Here is a 20,858-nt window from a genome sequence, read left to right on the forward strand (position 1 = left end):
CAATCCACAGACCACCTCCAAAGAGCTGCAGCATCATCTTGCTGCAGATGGTGTCACTGTGCATCGGTCAACTATACAGCGCACTTTGCACAAATAGAAGCTGTATGGGAGAGTGATGAGAAAGAAGCCGTTTCTGCACGTACGCCACAAATAGAGTTGCCTGAGGTATAAAAAGCACATTTGGACAAGGCAGCTTCATTTTGGAAACAAAAATTGAGTTGTTTGGTTATAAAAAAAGGCGTTATGCATGGCGTCCAAAAAGAAACAGCATTCCAAGAAAAACACATGCTACCCACTGTAAAATTTGGTGGAGGTTCCATCATGCGTTGGGGCTGTGTGGCCAATGCCGGCATCGGGAATCTTGTTAAAGTTGAGGGTCGCATGGATTCCACTCAGTATCAGCAGATTCTTGAGAATAATGTTCAAGAATCAGTGACAAAGTTGAAGTTACGCCGGGGATGGATATTTCAGCAAGACAATGATCCAAAACACCGCTCCAAATCCTCAGGCATTCATGCAGAGGAACAATTACAATGTTCTGGAATGGCCATCCCAGTCCCCAGACTTGAATATCATTGAACATCTGTGGGATGATTTGAAGCGGGCTGTCCATGCTCGGCGACCATCTAACTTAACTGAACTTGAATTGTTTGTCCAAAATACCTTTATCCAGGATCCAGGAACTGATTAAAAGCTACAGGAAGCGACTAGAGGCTGTTATCTTTGCAAAAGGAGGATCTACTAAATATTAATGTCACTTTTCTGTTGAGGTGCCCATACTTTTGCACCGGTCAAATTTTGGTTTAATGCATATTGCGCATTTTCTGTTAGTACAATAAACCTCATTTCAATCCTGAAATATTACTGTGTCCATCAGTTATTAGATATATCAAACTGAAATGGCTGTTGCAAACACCAAAATATTTAGAACTAAAAATGATTAAGATTAATAGGGGTGCCCAAACTTTTTCATAGGACTGTGTATATATATATATATATATATATATATATATATATATATATATGTATATTTCTTTATTTCCACTATATCTAAACATATTTCCACTAAGTCTAAGTAGATTGTAACATTATTTCATACCTGTATAGTAAAATCCATCAATCTCAGATCTTGCAATGACTTTCTGACCTCTTAGTGGATCCAAAATTTTTCTCTTTGGCTTCTGCTTCATCTTTTGTTTTTCATTCTCTTCTTGCTTGGTCTGTTATTCATATCAATAAATATGTATCAATAAGTAACAGGGGACAAACAGTGGCCAGAGAGTCATCAGAAAGTGAAATTGTACTTGAAATGTTTTCTTTGTAAGGGCTAGTTCACGCGTTGGGGGTCCGCGCGGGTTTTGACACAGAGAGAGACGCGGCGAGACGCGGCTCTCTCTGGTCAAAACCCGCCTGCCACGACCATCGCGGTCGCGGCATTCCCCTCCTATGTCGGCTCAAATGAATGAATGGTCCAGCGCGCCGCGGCTTCTGCCTGAAGAAAGGACATGTGGCTTCTATTCTCCGCTAGCAGCAGCCCGCCGCTAGCGGAAAAAAGAAGCCCGGCGGTCTGCATAGACCACCATTGTAAAGGGGCGGTTTTTGAAGCAAAATCCGCTGTCAAAAACCTCCCCTTTGCTCACGTGTGAACTGACCCTAATATATGATTTATTGTGTTCACTATGTTCATGTAAACACCACTTATTTGTTTAGACTAGATTTCCTGTGACATATTTACAGTTTCATTATATTATGCACAATCTGCCATAATATTAAAACTAGGTGAATAACACAGATTATCTTGTGGTATTGTCAAGCGGTTGGCCTGTATTAGGCAGTTCTCAAAGCTGTTGTGTTAGAGTCAGGAAAAAAGTTAAAGGGATTGGCCACTTTCAGACCAATATTGAGACACAAATGTTATTGTTTGTACAATAAAAAGATATACAATTTTCCAATATGCTTTCTGCATCAATTCCTCACAGTTTTCTAGATCTCTGCTTGCTGTCATTCATTCTGTTACTTCTAGTGGATAAAAGTTTGACCATAGTCATGTGATTTACAGTCCATGGTCATGTGATGAGTACACAGTTGCACAGCTGATTACCAATATAAAAAACAAAAAACTTGAGAGTCTTCAGTAGATGATACTTTTTTTTAATGGCTAACTCATAATGATGACAGAATATAATGTTTAGAAGTTATTTGGCTTCTTCTTCAGATATAACTAAAAACAATTTCTGAAGGATGCATATTTATGTACAACAGGACACATAGGGATAGGATTTCAGGAGGGAGGGGGGAAGAGGCTTATTAGTATATACATGTAAACAATTCACAGTTCCCAGGTTCTTATCTTTATGGCTGTCTTAGTTCAGTGATTTCTATAGAATGACATGAACCCATGGGAGACATTCATTCCATTCTCCAGAGTGTTAAATAAGGTCATGCACTTGTACTCATAAATCCGTCGCTCTTTCCTTGATTTAAAATTCCCTCTTAAAACCAAAATTTTCATGTCATTGGTGATATTCTGATCATTATTGCAGAAATGTTTTGGCACAGGAAGGTCCATCCTTTGTTCTCTAATTGTATAGCGATGTGAATTAATTCTCATTCTGAGCTTCTGACCGGTCTCTCCAACATACAGATTTTCAATGGAAATTTGGTGCACATTATTAAATACATTAGGTGTGTTGCAGGTGAACGTACCTGGGATTTTATATTCCCTGTTAGAGTTTGGTATCTCTATCCTGTCAGTGGTCAGTATGTGAGGGCAGGTTTTGCACCTTTTCTGTCCGCATGGGAATGTTGCTGTGTTAGTTGGAGGTGACAGTGAGCTGCTAACAACCATATTTCTGAGGTTTGGTGGCTGTCTATAGCACAGAAGAGGAGGGTCTGGAAATATGGATTTTAGACGGTTATCTTTTTGCAGTAGTGGATGTAGTTTGCGTGTGATTCCTGTCAGTGTCTCCAGGTGGGGGTTATATGTGATGACCAGGGGCACCCGATTGTTTTCCTGTTTGGTATTGTATTTTAATAAATCCGATCTTGGTATTCTGGTGGCCCTGGTGATTTGGTTTTCAACTGTTCTTGTATGGTAACCTTGCCTCAAGAATGTGTTTTTTGAGGCCTCCAAGGTGTTCGTCTCTATCTGCAGGGTTTGAACATATGCTATGATATCTGATGGCCTGGCTGTACACAATGGAGTTCTTTATGTGTTAAGGATGAAAGCTATCCCATCTTAGGTAGGTAGGGTGGTCAATCGGCTTCCGATACAGTGATGTCTCAATTTTGTTGTCCTGTATCTTGATGACTGCGTCCAGGAAGTTTATTTCAGAGAAGGAGTGATTGAGCATCAGGTTGATGGTGGGATGGAACTAGTTGAATTGTTCATGGAAGGTTTTCAGCTGTTGTTCAGACCCAGTCCAAATGATTAGGATATCGTCAATGAAACGGTAGTAGGCCAGAGACCTGGTGGTGCAGGTGGTTAGAAAGTCACTCTCAAGCTTGGCCATGAAGAGATTAGCGTACTATGGCACCATTTTACTTCCCATTGCGGTGCCGATCTGCTGTAGATAGATGCAGTCACCAAAAGAAAAGTAATTGTGGGTGAGTATGAATTTTGTCAGTTTCACCATCGATTCAGCGTTCATACCTCGCTTTTCCATGAAAAACTGGCAGGTGTTTATACCGTCCTGGTGTGGGATGTTGGAGTACAAGGATTCTACATCCATGGTGGCCAGGATGGTTCCATCTGGAAGGGGACCTATAGTGGATAGTTTATTTCATAGGTCTGTGGTGTCCTGAAGGTACCTGTATCCTTCACTAAGGGTTTAAGAGTACCCTCCACCCATCCAGAAATCTGTTCAGTGAGGGTGCCAACACATGAAATGATTGGTCTCCCTGGGTTCCCAGGTTTGTGAAGCATATAAAAGTTCCCGTTCTTGGACTTGCTGGTATGAGGCCGCTTAGGCTTTCTGCTCCATTAGATAAGCCGGAGATAACCTTTTTCAGTTTTTTTGAGTATTCCGCTGCGGGGTCTGAATCCAATTTGGAGTAATAGTGTGTATCAGTCAGTTGTCTGTGTGCTTCCTGTATGTAGTCTGATGTGTTCATCATGACTATGGCACCACCTTTGTCCGCTGGCTTAATGAGGATGTCTTTGTTATTTCTCAGGGATTGTATGGCCCTTCTTTCCTGGGCACTGATGTTAGACGGCAGTCTTTTGTTTGTATCCAGTATAGTTGATTTGACCACGTGTCTGAAACAGTCTATGTAATTATCCAGATCAAAATTTCATCCAGTTGGATGTGTCCAATAAGATGTCTCCTTTTTGCTAAGATTGGACCCTCTGAAGGAGTAGGTTGGGTCTCTTCTGTGTCATCTGTGTCATGAAAATATTCCCTCAGGCGCAGTCTCCTGAAAAAATCCTCCATGTCACTGCAAAGTTCAATTTTATCCATGGTTTTAGTAGGAGAAAATGAAAGTCCCCTGGAGAGTACCCCAAATTCTGCTTTGGTGGGTTCATAAGTAGAGAGATTGATAACACAGTTCTGTGTTTCCAAATCCGCGTGTGAGCGGTCCCAGTTGTTAGGTATATATTTTGCTTTGTGTGTATTTTTGTAGAATCCAGCAGCAAGTCTCAGTCTGTGGAGTTTCTTTCTTTTATTGTGGATTAGAGATATCTGCAGTTTATCATAGTATTGTAGCAATGTTATCCTGGAACTTTCTTCGATATTGTTCCATTCTTTATACAACACTTCTTGATGCTGTAGAAGTGATGTATAAGGTGGTTCCTCAGTCTCTCTGAAGTTCTATAACACAAGTTTTGTGCATAGTGAGTATTGTATGTATATGAGATGGGGTTTGTGAACCTGAGTCCTTTAGGAATTAATTTCTCTTTTTTGCATTTAGATGGGAAGAAGATGTCGCTGTGCAGTTGTGCCCGTTTCTTCAGAAGTGTCTTTAGGTCCATAAAAATCTGGTAGATTCTGGTATCCTCCATTTGGTATAAAGAAGAAAATGTTTGTTTTTGTACCATGTTAGCCAGTGGGTATGAAATATAAAAAACAAAAAACTTGAGAGTCTTCAGTAGATGATACCTTTTTTAATGGCTAACTCTTAATGATGACAGAATCTAACATTTCAAAGCTCTTTGGCTTCTTCTTCAGATATAACTACAAACAATTTCTGAAGGATGAATATATATACAGCTGTCTGATTATTGTGCTGCGACTATAACGAGCTGTACACCTGTGTGCTTATCACATGACCATGGACCGTAAATCACATGACCATGGTCAGAGTTTTATCCACTAGAAGTAACAGAATGAATGACAGCAGGCAGAGATCTAGAAAACTGTGAGGAATTGCTACAGAAAGCGTATTGGAAAATTGTACAACGTTTTATTATTCAAACCATACCATTTGTTTCTCAATATTGGTCTGAAAGTGGCCAACCCCTTAAAGGATCTCAGTGATTTTGACTGGGCCAAAGAAAATAAGCACTAAAATGGTTTGTATCATGTATCTCTCCTCTGAAATGGAACTGATAATCCAATACATCCGCTGGTGTCTCAACTCCCAAAAATGTGAGAAGAAGCTAATACTTCTTTAAATGAGTAATGTCAATATAACACATGGACAATGTATCTAAATGAATGTCTATTATGGAATTCTGAGGGTACACTGCAGTGTCACAAAGCACAGCACATTCATCAATGTGCTCAGTGCCACATATTCTGGAAAAATAGAGGTTCAAAACCCGAATAGAAGCCATTTATCACAAGAACAATGACCTTGAATACAGCTATATCACTGACTGAAGTAGCTGTCAAGTGTTCATTGCAAGAAACAAAGATGAGCAGAATTAACCTTAAATGTGCATTGTAACATAAATCATCTTACACTTGGTATGAAATATCTTCTAGAAGGACCTTTGTGGCTGACTTTAAACAATATAAGGAATTTCAAAGTAAAAATATCCATTTAGTTCAATTTTTCATGCATTTTTATACCCAAGTTATCCATTAATGGATCTCACTAGTTTGACGCCAAACTGTATTGGAACACATCACTTCTTTCAGTATACGTAATCTACATACCTAAGAAAATGTGGCTTGCAATGGCTTCATGTTGTATTTAACCCCTTCCCGACATGCGCCGTAATAGTACAGCACATGTCGGGTCTGTAACTATGGCGACCGCCCGGGAGCCGGGCGGCCGCCATAGCCGTCGGGTGTCTACTGCTTTAAGCAGTAGACAACCGGCTCTAATGCCTCCGATCGGTCCCCGGACCGATCGGAGGCATTAACCCCTCCGGCGCCGCGGTCAAAGGCGCTGGAGGCGCCATTTTCCCGGCGGCGCATGGGCGCCGCCATTTTGGCCGGGATCGCCGGCTCCTGGAGCATGCTCCAGGGCTGACGTCCCGTTGCCATGACAGCCGGGAGCCTTGTACAGGCTCCCAGGCTTGTCTGCAAATCCTCTCTTTTGCAGGCTGGTCTATGCAGCCTGCAAAAGAAAGGATGCTTTTTTGCAATGCATTACAATGCATTAGCATTGTAATGCATTGCATTAGTGATCAGACCCCCTGGGGTTCAACACCCCTAGGGGGTCTAATAAATGCAAAAAAAAAAAAAAGTTAAAAAAAATATAAAAAAATATAAAGAGAATTAAAAGTTCAAATCACCCCCCTTTCCCTAGAACACATATAAAAGTAGTTAAAAACTGTGAAACATATACATGTTAGGTATCCCCGCGTCCGAAATCGCCCGCTCTACAAATCTATAAAAATATTTTTCCTGTTCGGTAAACGCCGTAGCGGGAAAAATAGTCGAAAGTGCCAAACCGCCGTTTTTTCACTGTTTTGATTCTGATAAAAATTTGAATAAAAAGTGATCAAAGCAATAACATTTCCCGAAAATGGTAGAACTAAAAAGTACACCTGACCCCGCAAAAAAAGACGCCCTATGCATCCCCGTACACTTACATATAAAAAAGTTACGGCTGTCGGAATATGGCGACTTTTAGGAAAAAAATTTTTTAACACAGTTTTGGAATTTTTTTTAGGGGTCAAAATGTAAATAAAACCATATAAATTTGGTATCCCTGGAACTGTACCGAAACACAGAATATAGGGGAGATGTCATTTTGGCTGCACAGTGAACGCCGTAAAACCAAAGCCCGTAAGAAAGTCGCAGAAATGCATTTTTTCTTCAAATCCACCCCATTCTGAATTTTTTTCCTGCTTCCCAGTACATTATATAGAATAATTAATGGTAGCACCATGAAGAAAAATTTGTCCCGCAAAAATTAAGACCTCATATGGCTCTGGGAGCGGAGAAATAAAAAAGTTATGGGGTTTAGAAGGAGGGGAGTCAAAAACGAAAAACGAAAATCAAAAAATGCCATCGGCGGGAAGGGGTTAAAAATCTTATTACAATAAAATAAGTGAACCCGAATCAATCATTTTACAATTGGTTATCACTGAACTCAATGGGAAAAACTTTATGCGAAAAGACCTGTTTTTCTCATTGACTTTAATCAGATAATGTTATGATTTCACTATTTGTAAGGAGTTTATGTTTGTTATCATTTATACAATCTATTTACATTGGTTGAAAAACAAAGACATGCCTTTTTAAGGTATATGGCATTTTTAGTAATGCTGTAGTCTAAGGCTATGCATCAGTTTTCATTCCCATCCCTCCATTACCATGCCTAGTCAGCCAAACGGATGTTAAGAGATAAGTGGCCACTGCAGAGGAATCATAGGATCACAAGCAAGATCACAAACCACAATGTGCCATCTCTGTGGGGCTGTACATTTAAGCACTTTACTATATTCTGATAAAAGTGGTGGGACCTGTAGTCAAAAATATCATGTCCATAGCCAGTGTAAGGTGTAAGCCGATGGCTGGTCAGATAATGGAGGGGGTGTACATCTCACCCAGACTACTCAGGTGGGTGAGATGAGAAAACTTCAGAAAGACTGGTTCTCAGCAGATAATTTTATCTGCTGAGGGTTATTTCAAAGTTCCGGTTACTGGGCTGGCTTTTTAGGAATGGCAGGTAGGTTGGTAGTGGGACCTGTCATTCCACCCCCCTCCAGTCCACACTTTGGGGATGTTCCGGCAGCGACTCAGCTGTTGAGAGTCTCCTCGTCAAGGAGGATTAAGAAGTCAGCTCCAGGAGCAGACCTTTGGCAGAGCTTGGCTGGAGTGCCAAACAGAGAGGTCATATTTTTGGAGCTGTGTCCTGAATGATTCTACTGGCTTTTGGATTTCTGTTATTCTAGGTGAGGTAACCTATTCTATGTTTAGTTAGAGCCTAGCCGGGCAGGTATTTTTTTTTTAATTGTTTTTTTTTGTTGCTGCACTGCCTTTTTGAGTGAAAATAAACTCTACTTTTGTTTTGGACTAAAGAATCTGAACTTTTGTGTCTATGCCATCCCACCTAGCCACCCCAGACCCTGACGAAGGCTTATTCCACATGGTTGTTTAGTTTATTTGATATTCTACAGAAGGATTTTATATTCAGCCTCTGAATTCTTACATTTTTATTGTATTGTAAGATATTGTAGAACCAAATTACATGTTACCTGTGTATGTGAATTTTCAATGACTGACTTTTTATTGGTTGTTTCCTGTAGATCCAAAGCCTGTTGAAGATATGTTTTTCCTGCTTGTATTTCATCTTCAAGTAACATCACATCTTCTGCAGATATAGGCCATCCTAGTCTGTCTAGAGCTTGTAGGAGTGCATCTTTATTATCCAAGTATGATACTGGAACATCACTTTTAAAGCTTTAAGAAGAATTAATGTATTAAATACTTATAGCATGGCTTATAATGAATTTACTCATGAATACATATCTAATATCTAATATTGTGCAATCAAAATCTCATAGCTCAAAAGTAACCAACTATCCAGCAAACACAGAATGGAGGGTTTTTTTCTCCTGCAGATACCACAGAAATAAGGAAAACATGTCAGATTGGGGATGGTTTGCCTGGTGGAACCCCCACCAATTATGAGAATGGAGGTCCTGAATCCCCCAGTTTCAATGGTGCAGTAGTCATTCGTGTGTATTGCCATATCAGTCAACTCAAAGGGACAGGCAGAAGTAGGTGAGTAATATACCGTGTTTCTATTAAACTAAGGCAGGGTCTTATATGATTTTTTTGGTCCAAAAGATGGGTTAGGGCTTATTTTCATGGGATGTCTTATTTATTTTCCATAAACAACAGTCCACTTACCAGACCCCCTTACACCCAATACAATTAGAGTCTGTAAGTGCCAATAGTGGATGGGATCTTAAACACAGATCTGAGTCACTCCTGTCAAAGGCATGTCATTGTCTGATCCTTGGCCATTGCATCAGCCTTCCACTGCAGCTAAGTGTATCAGTTGGCTTCTCCTGATAACCACAAGTGAGCCACAATGGAGTGATGCCAGTAGGACTACTCGATCTGTGTGTGAGAGCCCAGAACTAGCGGTAGTCAACCCTTATTGATGTGGAGAGCTATCTCACTAGTGCCATCTTGTACAGATAGCTCACTTAAAGTCAATGTCCGATTCTTTTGGGGGTGACTGCATTCTTTGATGAAGGGTCTACTGTATCTTATTTTCAGAGTAGGGTCTTATATTTCAAGCATTGTCCAAAAATCCAGAAAAATCACGCTGGGGCTTACTTTCGGGGAAGGTCTTATTTTCGGAGAAACACAATGAAAGAAGAAACACATGCATCGCAGCTTTCTACTCTATTCATACGAAGGAATAGGAACCCCCATTATCATGATAAGTGGGGATAGGGGATAAGCTTATTTTGTGGTACTACCCCTTTAACACTGCCATCTGTTTGATCTATGTTGAAATCTTATAACAGAAGCAGATTCCATCAGCGAGTCAGTGATGTCCTTGTAAATGTCTTATGCACATGTAATTATAGTAGTCAGGGTAGTAGTCATTTGCCCGCGACTTCATCATTGGCGACGTTCCGTTCTGTAAATTTACTTGTGGTGAACAGAAAAGATTCAATTACTATTAACCTTTAACTTATAAGAGACAAGCAAACACTCAAAATTAAAGTGTGGACTTACTTGTCTCTTTCCTCCTGGGTCAAAGCCCTCCATACGATTAGATTAAGGCGCCTAGTAAAGGATAGAAAAGTGGATTGTACACAGTGAAGTATATTAGCTTAATACAAGTTAAATAAATAGATTATACAGTTCAAAGGGTCGCTAAATGAAAAGCCAGAGGAGTGATCTGCATTCCGAATGAAAGACAGCATCAAGCCACATGTGGTATTGTAGCCATGAAATTATCATCTACATAAAGAAATGAGAATACATCTTCTGTCAGTATCAAAATGCTTTTTGGGTCATGCAGGACACCAACATATTAAAAGCACTCAAAATTAGCCAGGGCATAGCATTAACGCTAGATTCACACTAGCATTTGGGTTTCCACTTAGGAGCCCGAAAGACAGAAACCCTTATGCTCATGGAAAAAAATTCACAGCACCCATGTAACGTCCCTGCCTGTTTGGTTCTCTGCGCCAGCCTCCGCTTGCACGCTGTGGAGCAGGTATGAACACTGCTCTATCTCAGTAATTGAATTTCCACCACAACCATCTCCTGCACTTTGATTCCCTCTGCCCTTTTAATGGTTAATGCTAGCCTTTCCTGTGTGTTTGACAGCCTGTCTTCCAATCAAGCCTAAGGCGAGTCTTGTGTCTTGTGCTGTATATACAGGAGATCGTCCCTCACTGGCTTGCTGGCTATTGTGACTTTGTCCTGATAAGCTCCCCTTCTGCTACTATTGTATTGCTGACCTCTGGCTCACCCTTTGACTTCTCTCTTGGATTTTGATTCTGTGCTGCATTGCTCGACTGTTACTGGACCCTTGGCTAGCTGACCTTCCTTTGTTGTTGTTTGTCTTTTGTTTGTTCTATGTTGTCACTTATATAGGAAGGGCCCGTCGACCAGTTGCCGCCTTTTGCTTAGGATAGGACCGGCAAGCAGGAAGGGACAGTGGGGGGAATTCAGCTTAGGGCTCACTGTCGATTGTGCCCCTCCCCCAGGGTTCACCAGCAGCTACTAGGGAATTGCTCCTATTGCAATTCCCTAACAACCCATAAAAATACATGTTTGTCCAGCTGTGATGCTAAAAACAGGCCACTTCTCACACATGTACACACCAGTAAATCATCCACGGTTGTCTTATAAGTATAATTAATTCGGTACTATTCCGTTATCGGGCCAGCAGCAGCGCATTTCAGCACCAGCTTTCGGGACAGCAGTTCAGTTCAGCAGCGGGAATTACAATGACATCCGAGGACTGCTGGCCCGATGCTTGTGCCCAGTAGCCAGTACATCAATGACCCCCCCTCCATCTCCTCCTCCTTCCAGTGCTGCCCCCCAGCTCTCCTTACATCTACCCCGTACCCTCTCCCCGCCACATGACTAAGCCGATGCTGGCCCGATGATAGAGGCCGTGCTTGTGTGTAGTAGGCAGTACATCGATCGATGCCCTCATCCTCCTCTTCCTTCCAGTGCTGCCCCCCAGCTCTTCTTACATCTGCCCCGTACCCTCTCCCTGTAATAGGCCTCACCGTAAATCTTGAGCAATGAATGCTACTAGATAGCCGCCGGACGCTGCAGAAAGTTTGTCCCTCCGGCTCGCTGTAGCTCACCGTTCCTATAGTCGGCGTGTTTCTTGTCAGGGCCTGGATTGAGCCCCGGTGTCTTTCCTTTCGGTCTCGGTACTAGCGCTGAGGTGAGGCCTAGTCGTGTGGCGGGGAGAGGGTACGGGGAAGATGTAAGGAGAGCTGGGGGGCAGCACTGGCAGGAGGAGAAGGATGGGGGAGGGGGGTCATCGATGTACTGGTTACTGGGCACAAGCATCGGGCCAGCAGTCCTCGGATGTCATTGTAATTCCCGCTGCTGAACTGCTGTCCCGAAAGCTGCTGCTGAACTGCGCTGCTGCTGGCCCGATAACGGAATAGTACCATTAATTCTCTAGGTTGAGTAAATATTATAGCTATTATACTATAAACTATACCTTTCATATAACTGAATTGCTTGCTGGAGCTTTTCCTTGTAGCCAGAAAGGTTCACAGCTTGGGGATTAATTAACGTGATAATTTCTCTGTTCCCACTTATATGAGCCAGCGGGAACACCTGAAACAATCAGCAGAGGCTATCATCATGTGCAATCCCAACAAAGAAAGTTTTTCATCTAGATATTGTGCTACATTTAGGGTCTAATCACATGGCATAGTCAATCTGAACATCTCACTGAAATTCTGCAAAAGTCAAATCAAGAACACTGATACAACTGTGACTGTAAATAGACACTTTGGAGAGTATATAATTCTATTTTTGTTTTACAAAATTTTCCCTTCATACATTTATTTTAGGATGTGGCTATTTATAGGTACCATACCTATAAACAACTGACTATTTATAGGTACCGTACCTATAAACAACTGGCTATTTATAGGTACCCATAGGTACCGTACCTATAAACAACTGGGTATTTATAGGTCGTACCTATGAACTACTGGCTATTTTTAGGTACCATCCGTACCTTTAAACTATTTTTAGGTACCCATAGGTACCGTACCTATAAACAACTGGCTATTTATAGGTACCGTACCTATGAACTACTGGCTATTTTTAAGTTCGTACCTATGAACTACTGGCTATTTTTAGGTACCGTATGTACCTTTAAACTATTTATAGGTACCCATAGGTACCATACCTATAAACAACTGGCTATTTATACGTACCGTACCTATAAACAACTGGCTATTTATAGGTACCCATAGGTACTGTACCTATAAACAACTGGCTATTTATAGGTACCATAACTATGAACTACTGGCTATTTTTAGGTCGTACCTATGAACTACTGGCTATTTTTATGTGTAAACTGTATTTTATTGAAAATTTTACAACAAAATAAAAGGAACAAACATGTAAAACCACAATGTATAGCAATAACGCAAAATGAGGACCAACCATGGGCAGGTCTAATAGCGCAAAAACAACCACACAACGCCCAAAATGGGCCAAAAAAAAAGACAAACATGCACCATGAGCATACAACACCAAACCACACAGAAGGCGCTACCACAGGCACAACACGGCCCCAAGGGCAGGACCAACAAAACACACAACCAAAGAGGGACAAAACACCACAAGGACGGAAACACAGGGGGAGAAAGAAAACAGCAAATGACATAGAAGCAAGAAGAGCAAGAAGACACCAAGAGAGACCCCAAGAAGGAAGAAACCAGAAAAGTTAGGGGAAAAGAGAAGAAAACTCCGAAGAATCCTGAAATATGATCCACGGCCGCCAGAGGGACTCAAATTTAGACGAGTCCACTAGGTCCTCCGCAACTATAGCCTCATCCTCCTAATGAGGAGAAATTCGTGAAGCCACTCTGATAAGGAGGGAACTACTGCGCTGCGCCAATGGCGTGGAATGACCGTTCGGGCAGCTGTAAGAAAGTGGCGCAGCAAGTCGCCCTTTACCCTGGAAATCTTTCCAGGAATAAGAGAGAGGAGGGCCAATTGGGGGGAGGGGGACACACTGCGACCACTAACCTGAGAATACAGGGAGAAGATAGACGACCAAAACTCCTGAATCTTTCCGCAGTCCCACCAAATATGAAGGAGGGATCCCACCGCGGATCCACAGCGCCAACACTCCTCCGGCACAGAAGGAAAAATGCGGTGCAAAAGGGTTGGACAACGGTACCAGCGAGACAAAATCTTATAATTCTTCTCTTGCGCAATACAGGGCATAGGAAGTTTGTGGGTCAAGATAAAGGAGCGTTCCCAATCAGCAGCAGATAAACGGGAGCACAGGTCAGAGTCCCATGCCCTGGTAAATGGAGGGAGACCCGGGCAGAGGCCGTTAGGAGAATATCATATAAGATGGAGAGAGCCCGAGTCGGTACCACGGGGCGAAGAAACTCTTTCTCCAGGGTGGTCGGGGCAGTGGAGAGAATGGGCTGCAAAGAAAACCGTTGAAGGAACGCGACGAGCTGATTATACTCAAGCCATGAGAGAGAGAGGTCCGGATAAGAAGCCTGTAGTAGACTCAGAGGGGGTAGAAAAGAGGAGCTAACAATAGACCCAAGCCGGACATCGTCGCCAACAGACCAACAGAGGAATCGACGGGCAGTGCGACCAGGGGGAAACATGTTATTCCGGAATAGCGGAGTTAAACAGCCCGGGACCGCGGCCAAGGAAAGAGAAGTGCGGACCGAGTCCCAGGTAGTTAGGAAGTGAGAAGAAAGAAGAGAGGCGCGCGGCAGGGCCGGCCGAAAATGAGAAGGGATCCACGGGAGAGAGGCAAGATGAGCAGAAAGAAGCTCTGCTTCAATGGAAACCCATTGTTTATCCGAGGCCCGAAAACGCCAGTCAAAAAGTCGTAGCAACACCGCTGAGCGGTAGTACAAAAAGGGGTCGGGGAGCCCCGTCCCCCCGTTATTCTTGCGTCGAGTAAGGGTCCGGAATTTAATCCTACTACGAGAAGAGCCCCAAACGAATTTACCGAACATCGATTGCAGAGTCCTAAAAAATCGCCTGGGCACGGGGACCGGGAGAGCCTGAAAGAAGTAAAGAAATCTGGGCACTACATCCATCTTTAATGCATTGATACGACCAAACCAAGATAATCCAAGGGACCCGTACGCCCGCAAATCGACAACAGTTCTCTCGAGTAGGGGAAGGTAGTTCAGCGTAACCAGATCAGCGGGGTTGGTAGGAATCTGAATGCCCAGATATTTAATAGAGTTGGGTTGCCACTTAAAAGGGAAACTGGCGGACAACTGCAAGACCTCCGACTGAGTGAGGGAGATATTAAGGGCCTCGCTCTTGGAGAGGTTAACCCTAAAATTAGAGGCATTACTATAGCGCCGAAATTCTTCAAGGATTGCAGGGAACGACTCGCGCGGCCGAGCAACATATAGTAAAAGATCGTCAGCGTAGAGAGCTAAACGGATCTGAGACCGACCCAGGGAGAAGCCCGAGATATCCGCGCGGGATCGAAGAGCGACTGCCAGGTGTTCCATTACGAGGGCATAAAGCAAAGGAGATAAGGGGCAGCCCTGTCTCGTACCATTGCGCACGGGGAAGGGATCAGACAGTAGGCCGTTAGCACGAACCCGCGCCGAGGCGTCGCCATACAGGGACAGAACTTTATGCGAAAAGCCAGGGCCAATATTCACTTGTTCCAAGGTGGCTCGTAAAAAGCCCCAATGGACGCGATCGAATGCTTTCTCAGCGTCGATAGATAGGAGACATAGGGGGGTACCCCTGGAGCGCGCCTCCCCCGTAACTAAGAGGGTCTTACAAATGTTGTCCCTCGCTTCGCGACCCGGGATAAACCCCACCTGATCATTATGGACCAGCCGGGGCATCAAGGGGGAAAGGCGATTTGCCAATAATTTCGCGTAGAGCTTAATGTCAATGTTGAGAAGAGAAATTGGGCGGTAACTCGCGCAACTATGGGGATCCTTACCCGGTTTAGGAAGAACCACTATCGATGCAGAAAGGGACTGGCTCGCAAAGGGGGTATCCGCATCCAGACTATTAAACACGCGAAGAAGGAGAGGGGCCACCTGAGCTTTACAGGTTTTAAAAAAACGAGGGGTAAAACCGTCAGGGCCCGGAGATTTGCCCAAGGGGGTCAACCGAATGGCCTCCGACAGTTCCTCCTCAGTAAAAGGAGAGTCAAGGGCGGACCTATCCTCCGCATCCAAAGTAGGGAGAGCGGTGGATGCCACATAATCCCTTATCTTAGCCAGAGCAATCTCCGGGTCCAGGTCGGCATAATGCCCCTTCAGGTTATACAAATCCTGGAAAAACTCACGAAAGGCCCCCGCTATAGAGGGAGGGTCATGCACCAACCGCGCCGTACGGTCCCGAACGCACGGAATGTAGGTCGTCGAAAGGCGAGGGTGAAGGCGCCGAGCAAGGGGGCGGCTACACTTATCCGCATGCTCATAGAAATGCCTCAGCAACCGATCCCGCTGACGGATAGAAATTTCTGCAAGAAAGGAACGAAGGTCCTCCCGAGCATTGAGGAGTTCATTAAAAGTAGAGGACGCCAAGGTCCGCTTATGTTCAGATTCCAAAGAATGGATGCGGGCCAGTCGGGTAGCTATCCCATTCGACCGCACTTTTTTGAGACGCGAACCGTGTTGTATGAAGACGCCGCGGAGAACGCACTTGAGAGCTTCCCACCGAATCGGGAGAGGAGTCAGATCCTGAGCGTGATCAGCTTCAAAGTTACGGATAGCATCTGAGATCGCGGAACAACACGTCGCGTCTTTAAGGAGACTATCATTAAGACGCCAATTAAAGGGACGCGATGAGAGGCCCGGAATTGCGAGAGAAAGGAAAACCGGAGCATGGTCAGACCACAGAACCGACCCAATCTGCGCACTTGGGGACCAGGAAAGGGCGTGATGGCTAACCAAAAAATAATCCAAGCGACCGTACGAGCCGTGAGCTGGGGAATAGTACGTGTAATCACGACCCTGTGGGTGAAGTATACGCCAAACATCAACCAAACGGTCAGAGTGAAGGGAGGACCGGAGTTTACGTAGTTGAGTCGGAGCGCACACCGCCCGAGGGGGAGAAGCATCAGTCAACGGGTCTAGGACAAAATTAAAGTCGCCCCCTAGGAGAACTACCCCATCACTGAAGTCAGCTAATTTACCCAGAAGGGACCTACAGTACATCATCTGCTGCTGATTGGGGAGATAGCAACCCGCGACCGTGACCACAGCGCCGCCGGTGCGCAATTTCAAAAAGACAAACCTGCCCTCAGGATCAAGCACAGAGTCCAGTACCTCATGTTGAAAGAAGCGATGCAGGGCAATAGAGACCCCCTTAGACTTTGAAGACGGGTTGGAGCCGTGGAACCACGTGGGATAATACCTATTGCGGATATCAGGAATATGATCCTTCCGGAAGTGGGTTTCCTGGAGAATCAAAACATGAGACAGAGATTTATGAAAGTGGTACAGAATTTGGTTGCGTTTCTGGGGAGTGTTGAGACCCCTTGCATTAAAAGAGCACAAGTTAACAGTGGCCATACTCAGGACAATGGAGCGTCAAAACAAGAGACAGAGAGGGACAAGGGGGAGACACAAGACCAGACAAAGACGAGAGAGGCAAATAGCAAAAAGAAAATCAAAAATAGAACACAAACAAAACACCACTATGTGGGGGAGGTAAAACCGCCCTAGAAAAGGTGGGGAAAGGTGACAGAGAAACACCACACTCGCACCACACAGTAGAGCGAGAACCCCAGTAGGAGACGAGCCTTCTAAAAAACGGCGCCGCCCCTCCCCGAGGGTCCCGGGCAAGTAAAACAACAGCAATCTACAGTAGCATAACCAATCCAACCGGACTCAAACGGATGAAATAGATGGAAAACGACAAATATGCAACAATATAACACAATACATGGGTATACTACACTATACCATAGCATGGAAGCATACATTGAAGTATCAAGGCAAGTAAAAAGTAGCAAAGGTCAACTCCCCAATTGAGGCCCCTAAGAAACCAGAATAGGGGGAAAAGGAGAGAAAAAGAAAAGAAAAGAAGTCCCGTAGACCCAAATCACGGAGGAAGGGAGTCCTGCGCCTGCGGAGCACCGGAGGCGGCGGACGCACGGTTGCGCCCCTGAGGGCGGGATTTGCGCTGGGCTTTCGGTGGAGGTATCGGGGGGTTAACCACAAAGGACGGCCAACTGGAAATGTCCACCAGAGGGAGTCCTAAGGCCAGCATAAAAGAAGGGATCTCCTCTGGGCGATGAAGAGCAAGAAGCCGACCTTCCCTGCGGACCTGCAGTCGAAACGGGAAACCCCAGTAGTAAGGAATACGGTGATGATTCAGGACATCCAGCAGAGGTTTAAGGGCTCTGCGTTTAGCCAGGGTGAGACGGGAGAGATCCGGTAGAAGCATTAGTGGGTGATCCTTGTAGAGAATCTGGGCCGAGTCCCTGGCCTTTCGCATAATCTCCTCTTTCAGTTGGTAACGATGAACCCGACAAATAACATCCCTAGGAACATCGGATTCGGGGATGCGTGGGCCCAGTGAACGATGAGCACGGTCAAGTTCCAGAGGGGAGTCCAGTGGAACACCCAGGAGCGAGTTAAACACAGACCGCAAAGTCCCATCCAGCTGCTTAGGGTCAACAGATTCCGGGAGACCCCGGACGCGGATGTTATTCCGCCTATTGCGGTTCTCCAGGTCGTCAATAGTATCAGTCAGACGCTGAAGCTGGCGGGCATGAGCCAGAAGAGTAGAGTCCTGAACAGAGAGTTGAGCAGAAGCAGAGGAGGCAGAGGATTCAACTGCAGTAACACGGCTTTCCAGACGCCGGACGGAAGAAGAAACAGCAGAGAGTTCAGCCTTATATGATTGTTCCAGACGGAGGACATAGGCCTCCATATCAGCCTTAGTAGGAATGGAGTCAAGGGTGGCAGTGAGGCGGCGCAACTCTCCCAAGGCATCCCCTAGGGAGGTCACATTATCTGAGGAAGTATTCTGAGAGCGCAGTGACAAAGTATTCGCGCCTCCATCTTGACTGCCAGGAGGAACAACAGAGGGGCCACCACCAGACAAAGAGGGGGAGGGAGGACCTGCAGTCTGCCATGGTGATAGAGGTCCAGGGGAAGCCAGTCCCAAAGCTGAGCCCTGAGTCATGAGAGGCTGAGATGGAAGGGCAGGGGTGCTGCAGGCTCCAGAGAAGTTCATCCGTGCAGGAGAGGGAGACAAGGGAGGCCAGTCAGCCTCCAAGGCAGAAGAGGAGGCCACAGGGGAGGAGACAGTACCTTCCAGCGTGTCCTGTGGAGCTCCAGCGGATAGGGGAAGGCAGGAGTCATGGAGCAGATCCCCCCTGGAGCCATGGTCAGAGTCCTGGATGGGTCCCAGAGGAGCCGAACATGCCCCTTCACAGCGAGATGGCGGGCTGTCAGGAGAAGGAGGAAGCGCCGCGCATGAGGAGGACGCAGCAGACGCCATCTTGGGACCAGACAGCGCGGCACCCGGAGCGGAGAGGAACCGCTGCAGAGCGGCATTAGCTGACATCGCCGGCGGCTGTGAAGAGGAGCGGGACGATCCACGACGATTTCTCCCCATCTGCAGGTAAGTTAGGAGCCGGTTGGAGAGGGAGATGTGCTGCCCGGAGAGGATTCAGAGAGGAGCGCAGAGTTCAAGCGTCCTCACGCCGCCATAGCCAAGCCACGCCCCCCCTACTGGCTATTTTTAGGTACCGTCCGTACCTTTAAACTATTTATAGGTACCCATAGGTACCATACCTATAAACAACTGGCTATTTATAGTTACTAGAGATGAGCGAACACCATTCGATCGAATACATATTCGATCGAATACATATTCGATCGAATATCAGGCCGTTCGAGGTATTCGATTACAATCGAATACCACGAGCCAAACGCAGTAAAAATTCGTATCCCCTCCCACCTTCCCTGGTGCATTTTTTGCACCAATAACTGTGCAGGAGAGGTGGGACAGGAACTACGACAACAGAGGCAGTTAAAAAAATTTTAAAAAACCCATTGGCTGCCGAAATCAGGTGACCTCCAATTTAGACGAATGGTGGATTTAACATTCGATTAATTTGGGACTGTGAACTATGTGACTGTGAGACAGGGACAGATTTACAGGCAGGGTTAGCTAGGGATTACCTTTATTTAGGGGGGAATGTTACTCACCCAGCTCTTTGGGGCTCTATCTGGTCGGGATCCCTGTCAGCTTGTGATATGCGCGAGCTGACTTTTTCCTATAGGAATGCATTGACCAGCGTTGATTGGCCAGTGTACAGCATTCGGCCAATCAACGTTGGTTCTGCCTGAGGAGGCGGAGTCTAAAATCGGTCCACCGCAATTTCCATTCTGGTCCGATTTTAGACTCTGCCAACAGAGTGTAGAGAAGTAGCAGAGCTGAGTGTGCGCTGAGCTCTGTTACACCAGAGATGTGTGTGACAGGAGGAGTAGCTGGAGGGATGGTTGGCAGTAGTGCAGACTGTGTGTGTGACAGGAGTAGTAGCTGGAGGGATGGTTGGAAGTAGTGCAGAACTGTGTGTGTGAAAGGAGGAGTAACTGGAGGGATGGTTGAAAGTAGTGCAGAGCTGTGTGTGTGACAGGAGGAGTAGCTGGAGGGATGGTTGGCAGTAGAGCAGAGCTGTGTGTGTGACAGGAGGAGTAGCTGGAGGGATGGTTTGCAGTAGCGCAGGGCTGTGTGTGTGACAGGAGGAGTAGTTGGAGGGATGGTTGGCAGTAGTGCAGAGCTGTGTGTGTGACAGGAGGAGGAGCTGGAGGGATGATTGGCAGTAGTGCAGAGCTATGTGTGTGACAGGAGGAGTAGTTGGAGGGATGGTTGGCAGTAGTGCAGAGCTGTGTGTGACAGGAGGAGTAGCTGGAGGGATGGTTGGCAGTAGAGCAGAGCTGTGTGTGTGACAGGAGGAGTAGCTGGAGGGATGGTTTGCAGTAGTGCAGAGCTGTGTGTGTGACAGGAGGAGTAGCTGGAGGGATGGTTGGCAGTAGAGCAGAGCTGTGTGTGTGACAGGAGGAGTAGCTGGAGGGATGGTTTGCAGTAGCGCAGGGCTGTGTGTGTGACAGGAGGAGTAGCTGGAGGGATGGTTGGCAGTAGTGCAGAGCTGTGTGTGTGACAGGTGGAGTAGCTGGAGGGATGGTTGGCAGTAGTGCAGAGCTGTGTGTGTGACAGGAGGAGTAGCTGGAGGGATGGTTGGAAGTAGTGCAGAACTGTGTGTGTGACAGGAGGAGTAGCTGGAGGGATGGTTTG

At 45.5% G+C, this 20,858-nt stretch overlaps 2 protein-coding genes across 2 annotated transcripts in view; one reads left to right on the forward strand and one right to left on the reverse strand.

Annotated features, from left to right (window-relative positions):
• INPP4A (inositol polyphosphate-4-phosphatase type I A) overlaps positions 1–20,858 on the forward strand; it is a 528,838-nt gene that overhangs the window by 398,172 nt on the left and 109,808 nt on the right. The gene's annotated exons all lie outside the window — the stretch shown is intronic.
• Positions 1–20,858, reverse strand: part of VWA3B (von Willebrand factor A domain containing 3B) — a 130,102-nt gene that overhangs the window by 46,654 nt on the left and 62,590 nt on the right. Inside the window, exons 20-23 of the mRNA XM_075263130.1 lie at positions 12,061–12,179; positions 10,098–10,148; positions 8,597–8,801; positions 1,100–1,220 (exon numbers count right to left, since the gene is read on the reverse strand). Coding sequence (XP_075119231.1) covers positions 1,100–1,220; positions 8,597–8,801; positions 10,098–10,148; positions 12,061–12,179 — 496 coding nt within the window. The remainder of the gene's footprint in view (positions 1–1,099; positions 1,221–8,596; positions 8,802–10,097; positions 10,149–12,060; positions 12,180–20,858) is intronic.

The sequence above is a fragment of the Leptodactylus fuscus genome, chromosome 2 (assembly GCF_031893055.1).
Source record: "Leptodactylus fuscus isolate aLepFus1 chromosome 2, aLepFus1.hap2, whole genome shotgun sequence".
NCBI classification, from domain to species: domain Eukaryota; kingdom Metazoa; phylum Chordata; class Amphibia; order Anura; family Leptodactylidae; genus Leptodactylus; species Leptodactylus fuscus.